We start from the raw sequence: 7,217 nt of genomic DNA, 5'->3' as shown, positions 1-7,217 counted from the left end.
ATAGCCGATGATAAATAAGTATTCTTCTCAACATAGTTTACAAGTCTATAAAACATTTTACTCCAAGCTAGGACATCATCAAAATGGTAATAAGGTCGACATTCCCGTGCATTTTATCGTGCACGGTAAAAAGCCGCCAAATGAGATCACAGACAACGCGCTAGCCGCGCCAAAACTTTGTCAACGCCCTCATTAAAGCCGAGCTTCTAAAACGAGCAATTTTTTTATCTTTAATTAGTGTATTACTCATTGACGTGATTTTATCTTTTTAAAGTATTAAAAACTGTAAAGTCAACGTTCCATCGGGTTTGTTTCATAATATGAACATTTCCTGTAAATTATTGTTAACTAGCATTCGCCCGCGATTCCGTTGGCGTGGAATTAATCAAAAAACACAAGTGAATAGCCTATGTTTCCTTCGAGACTATCCTCTGCATCTATACCAAATTTTATCGAAATCCGTTCAGCCGTTTAGGCTACAAACACAAACATCCATCCATCTAAACTTTTTCATTTATAATATTAGTATGATTAACTACGATATGAATTGTGAATAGAAAGATGTGGCAATTTATTGTATTAAAAAACAGACTAGTCACCATTTCAAAGAACTTCCTCTATATTTGAATAAAAAAATCGCATTTCTATCATATACCACTAAGCATGATGTGGGAGATCGTTATAAAAAAAGCTATAAAAAAGTTGAAACCTAATAGAAAGGTATAAAGTATACATTTAGTTAAAGAAAAGATTTTAATGTTTGTAATAATTTATGAGTAGAAAGTCATGGGTGATATACAAAAATTTTCCTTTAAAAGGAAATAGGAAAGAACCTAAATTTTAAGCAAAGATATTAGTATTCGAATCGAAAACCTGTAAGCACTAATCTTACGGTGAAACAACGCTCCGGTTGTCAAGTGAGAGTACCAAAATACAAGACGTAAACATTAAGTTTGCATTCCTTAAGTTACTAAAAGTATAGGCAATAGGGTTGAGGATTGTCTGGCCAGCATTATCGAAGCATTGCATGGTGGGGGTTACCGTCGAGCGCCGCAAGCCCGCTGGCCGTTTATTCAGTTGTCACCCGACAGCCGAGCGAGAAAGACGCGATCACATCGATCAGCGTGTTCTCAAAACTTTACGCGAAACTAAACTGCAGTTATAAACGAACTGAGAGTGTTAGATGTGTGCGTAGTGTTTGTGTATAGTGATGACTTTTGAATGGATCGATCGGCATCTATGTCTCCTGGACGTGCTCTAATGTCAGAGGGGATGGAAGCCAAAGACCGGCTTGTTGAAGAAATCTTGCTGCTTGCACTCTTCATAGTGTCGACCGCGGCCAATTCCTTGGCGTTGCTGGTCTTCTGTCGACGACCTGGATTAAGGACTATTTCCAATCGGTGAGTACAACTAGTTGTGTTTCGCTCTGTTAAGTTTTTTTGTTCAGTGTAAGGTCGTGTACAGGATATGGAAGTGCGATCGTTAGCGAGGCGAACGGGTTTCTAAATTTGAAGCAAAATTCATTGTTGAATCATCTGGTTGTATTATTAATTAAAATGTTTAGTGAGAGGTTACTAATACATAAATTTATTAATTTCGTATTTAGAAATAATAACAATCAGTAACTTACGTGTAGAGTTTTAAGTAACCTTAACTTAACTTTCACTTGAAGCAATATTTCGATTTGGAATTCTACTTTAAATTATTACTCTATGTAAAAATCACGAAACTATAAATACTATTGTTCTCAGCGTGTTTATAAAAAAATGTTTGGAAAAGTTAAACATTGAAAGATGACGACAAAAGCGAGCTTTGTTTCTCGTTTTTTTTTGCCGTAGTACATCCATAGTCCGGGCTTGGAGCCAATACTAGTATTATTATTAGAGCATTAGCGTCCGAGGGTACGTCTACCTGTGATTCTTGTAACCTTTTACTCATTTTCTGATGATTTATTATCGTATTTCATAGTTATAAATTCATACTAAAAAATCAAACGTGTCGATTTTTACCGACATCAAAAATTTACAAAAGCAACAAACGATTCATTAACTAAAAATTTTCTAAGATCATTATTTACTTCATATACTTAATATATATCATTCACATGATATATATTACTGTTGGAATAAAAAAAATAATAGTAAGGGTTACTAAAACAGATACAAAACTAACCTTACTAGTTAACGCATCGAAAGTAGATAAAAACAAAACATAGCTATTGAACAATTTGTTTCGTCACTGAGAAGGTCAAGAAGAATCGCCTTCGTATTTCAAGCAACAAAACTATAAAATAACTTGAACATTATAACGGTAAGCCAACTTCGGGGCCGAGGTGTGGAGAAAAGTTATATTAAATTTTAAATTATTGTTCCCACCATATCGATGTTAATAGTACGAGAAATTATTATTTATCTAAAACTTAATATTTTTCTAATTATTGTCGTATTTTAAAAGCATAGAATTCAGTCAATAATACAAAATTAATGTTACATCTATCTAAATTGTAACAATATCGTAAAATATTAGTTAAAAGTAAACATGTAATCAGTTAATTGCGTCTAACTTTACGATGATTCCACATTTTGTGGGAATCCCAAATAAACGATACCCAAGGATAAGTTAACTGTCAAAGATAACGAATAAAATAACGCTTACGTCCAGAATCCTAATATAAAGTTAAATATAAGTTAGATTTTATAAATCTACATTCAAAACTTTACTAAAAAACGACCACCTTTTTAAAGTCCGTTAAGATAGACGGAAAGTAATGAAGATGAAAATAAGTATGTTTAGTCTGAAGAGGGACACGGTTATAGGTTGGTTCTGTTAGTGGACTTTGGACTTACGACATGGATTCAGCGGGCGCTAGTGAACTGCAGGGACAGATATATTGTGTGTAGTTTTTTATAGTCTTGTTTGAGTAATCTCTTTTTCAAATGATATGGACCATTTAAGATGTATTTAATTGACTTAAACCTCGCTTTCACTAGTCAATCGACAAGCGTGATTTATACATTCAGAACGGCCAGTTTTATTTAATTGCGCTGTAGTAGGCCGGTTGATTTGTGTAATATTCATAAACATATGCATATGTATTTTTAAATTTGCAAATCACGCGAAATTTATCGTTTCTGAAATTTAAAAAAATGACCTGTCACGAAATATTAAATTTACATTTCTCAACAGAAATTAGAAATTTTTTACGCACAGATGGAAGTTGATTTTTATTTCACGTAGTAGTTGAGAAAATTTCTTAACGAATAATTTTATGATCCAATTCATGTAAGCGACAGTACCTTTGTAAAAAAAACTATTTAAAAAACGTCCAAATTCTGTATACTACTGTTTTTTTTAAAAAAATAAGAATACGACAAGTATTTCTGGCAATCAATCCTTCAGTTATATTTGTAAGATACATTAAAAAGGAACCGTAACATGTCAAGTATCAAAATGATTCTTGCAATTTTACACTTGCACTGTTGCCAACCAGTGTGTGGTCGCCCAGTATCAAGGTGTCGTGTTCCATCTCATATGACAAGATAATTTGACACTTCGAGACCTCGTACTTTTGAAGTGAGTGGATATGACTGTGAGTTGCGACTGTCCCGGTTGTTAACAAAGAGAATATAAGAGATGGCAATAATATTTACAATGTTTTGATTATAGGAACAGCGACAGATCACAAGCTACTTTTAACGTACCATTGTTTCAGCCTAATGATCATTTTAGATCATAACATACTAGTGGTGCGCTGTGATTTCGTTTGTGCAGTAATTAAGAATGAGATATCAATTGTTAATCGATTTGTGTTCTTTCATGAAGTGTCGTTAGTCAGGTTTTTTACCATTTCCAAATTACTCGTAATATATTTTAAGTATTGATAAAAATAATGTATTGAGCTACTTCGTTAATGTATAAATACATTTACAAATGATCTGATAAATTGTTTATTAAACTCAATAATTTGTTTGTCTCTATTGTTTGCAATACAATGAAATAACACGATGTGAACACAGTATGACTGTTTATTCTAACTATATTAAATGGTACTGATAATATTTGGATATTGATAAATGTAAGGGATAATCTATACTTCTATACTATTATAATAAAGTGTAAACACACACCTCTTTGTTGCAAGATGGCAGCAATTACAGCATATTTTTGAATAATTCTCTTTTTAATAAATAGCCCTACACTTACATACGTCACGCTTTAGGCTATATATTTTAACGCAATTAAACTAAGGGTGTATCTAAATATTTTGGTTAAAAACCCTAATGCGGAAAAGAGACCATAAGTTGTTACCAACATCAAGGAAGCAAGGCCGCCATGGTTTGACATCATGTCATGTCATGTTGCCATTTGCAATTGACACTTTGACAAATGTAAACAATAAAATGATTTTTTTATAATTCTATGCGAATGAAGTCGCACGGGAACAGCAAGTAGAAAATTAAAATGTATTACTGGACGTCTAGCATTTGTTTATTTTTTTAATTCCAGTTTCAAGTCAGCTCACCTATCAACTCGAGCGACAAGAGTTATGAACTGTTTTGGTCAAAGAGATCGTTTTATTACTACATACTAGCTATCGATGCTAACAAATACTGTTAAATACGTAATTCTTATCAACACCATAAATAAATATCAATATAAACAGTAGCTAAAATAAACTGTGTCACAAGCATGTCCCCTATGATCTAATTATATTATCACGTAATACGTAAGCATTATCATATAGTACACTTTCTCCGAGTTCGCTGACCTGCTGACAGATTGTACTAATGTTTATATTGAATAGGCCTGCTCTACAACACTGATAGCGATATATCATAGACTATGAGTCAGTATTCTGACCCTAAATGATTGGTACTCCGCCAATTGGAAATGGTAACCGTCTCTCGTATGTTTTAAATTTCCTATCCGGTACTAAACCTAGTAATGAATCGGTGATATTTTAAACCTTATCAGTTTGAAATTAAGCTTTAAATTAACGTAATTTTGGTATCTTTGGAAATACCGAAATCATCTTCTGTATTGGTTATTTAACCGATAAAAATGTTTTTAATTATTTGCACGTCATTCAGATTCCAATCGAATTTGATAGTAAACTAAAGGTACTGTTTAAAATTTTAACTTTTAAGGACGATAACATAAATAAAAATAATCGAATTTAATAAATTTAGTAATTTGAAATGAAACTATTAATACAATTTATAGTTATGCCATTTTGAATTTAATTCCATGATAATACTCTGGCTTAAAACTGCAATATTTTAATTTTCGTAATTTTTGATCGACCTTTGTTTTGTTTCCGAACGCAAGCCTGTCACTGACGTTTGTTACGTCAAAGAATTGCAGGTTATATTTTAAATTAGATTTTGCGACACTGGGTTTTGCTATTGCTTGTCGTGTTATAAAATAATTAAACACTACTTGTTGGATGAATTAGTTTTACTGATCGGTATCTGCTTGTTAGTTCTGTTAACGAAATTTTGGACAAACCAATGTAAGTTTACTAGTAACTTCAAGGTCAGGGGTAATGTGTCTACTTTCGTTCTTATACTATTCTAGATTAGATATATTATTACATGTATTCATCGCAATAAACCTTACGAAATCCTATCGAAACGCGTGCTTTATAAATTATACCTACTCGCGTATTAAACCTCTTTGGCAACGGAACGCTCAAGCGATTGCTAAACCGTTGCACATAGAATTAAAAAACAATTAGATGTAATTGTGACGTCAGATCAGAGTTTGCTTAACTTTTTTAATTACACATTTTGTTCAAGGACATGTACCCAGGAACACTAGCAGCGATAATGTTATAAAACGACAATAGAAAAAAAAACAAAAGTTGCGAATTCATTGAAAGCTGTCTTTGACTTTTTTATTATTAAATATGGCGTAACTTTTGACACATTTGGCGGTACCGATTGAACAAAATGGTACATGTCAAGGTGAAGAAGATCCAAAAAAATCAGGTGTATTTGGTAGATAAAATGTGCAAAAATACCGGTGAAAAGCGCCATTTGTCACGTTACCGCTTGAAATTTTCCAGACGACTCTGTCTATAAGAGTATCGATTTTCGTTATTTTTGGACCGAAATATATTTGAAATGAGATTTAGTAATGTTATTTCAACACACTTATTCCAGATCACAAGCCGATTTCATTGTTACTTTATTAAAATAAATAAATAAACCGTCAACGATCAGTCATTTAGTGTAGTTAGTTTATGACCAGAGACAAAGATTTGACAGCTCTACATTTCCCGCCATTAATAATCGAAAGATCCATGTCTTTGATTTTTAAACGGATTATGACTATGACTTTTAGTAGGTCCAAAATTTATAATTGGGTGCAGGGTCATTAATTAGGCAATTAAGTCGCATCAAGGTTAATAAATAAGTAAATAAAGGATCGGTTTCGTTCCATTCACTCAGCATTCAGTCAGTGACCCAATATCATGTCCAAATACACTCGAAATACTTCGCATCTCTATAAACAATATAAATCCTTGTGAATTCAATACAAGAGACTTGTAAATCGATTAGAAGCGAGTGCGGTTATCGCGGAATTATAAATCATTCTGTTTATTATTGTACAACCCTGATTTTGAATGGAAGAATCCATTACATCAAGAACAAACTGTTGTAACTATAAGTAAATGTAATTCGTTGTAAAATTACGTAAAAACCTGAATGGTTGTAGAGGTATAATTTAAATATATCAAGAATTTATAATACTTCAACTATGACGATCTTTAGGATCAAAACCTGGTTCATTGACCTTACGTAGAGTAATACAGATGATAGTTTACTTCGAGTTATTAATAATTTGAAACTTTTCATTCGAAAAGCTTTACAACACTACTGCTAATGAACAAAGGTATCATCGTGGAGTCGTAAGGTGGTCTGTATTTATAATGAATCTTCTAGAATTTTCTATGTTTTAATTATAACTGTTTGCTGGTTTCCATTGTATTCTTACACAGTCTTTTATTAGTAATCATGTGGAATATTAACATAAATTTTCCTAACTGTTAGTTGCGTATTAATGCATTATTAAGTACTTGCTTCCAGTCAATAAAAATCATTAATTGATCGTAAAGATTTAGCACGACATTGCTATCGAGAGATTAGTTCAATTTTTATTCTTATCATTGGAGTTTTGTTTTTAAATTTCTTAAATAACTAACCCTGCAATTT

The 7,217-nt window shown here is 32.3% G+C and overlaps 1 protein-coding gene across 1 annotated transcript in view; it reads left to right on the top strand.

Moving 5' to 3' along the window:
* Positions 1-1,065: 1,065 nt before the first annotated feature.
* Positions 1,066-7,217, top strand: part of LOC106105938 — a 32,279-nt gene continuing 26,127 nt past the window's right edge. The window contains exon 1 of the mRNA XM_013286435.1: positions 1,066-1,400. Within this exon, the coding sequence (XP_013141889.1) occupies positions 1,222-1,400 (179 nt within the window). The 5' untranslated portion in view covers positions 1,066-1,221. The remainder of the gene's footprint in view (positions 1,401-7,217) is intronic.

The sequence above is a fragment of the Papilio polytes genome, unplaced genomic scaffold (assembly GCF_000836215.1).
Source record: "Papilio polytes unplaced genomic scaffold, Ppol_1.0 DF824269.1, whole genome shotgun sequence".
NCBI classification, from domain to species: domain Eukaryota; kingdom Metazoa; phylum Arthropoda; class Insecta; order Lepidoptera; family Papilionidae; genus Papilio; species Papilio polytes.
Note: the sequence above shows the minus strand (reverse complement) of the source record. Positions and strands in the feature narration are given on the sequence as shown.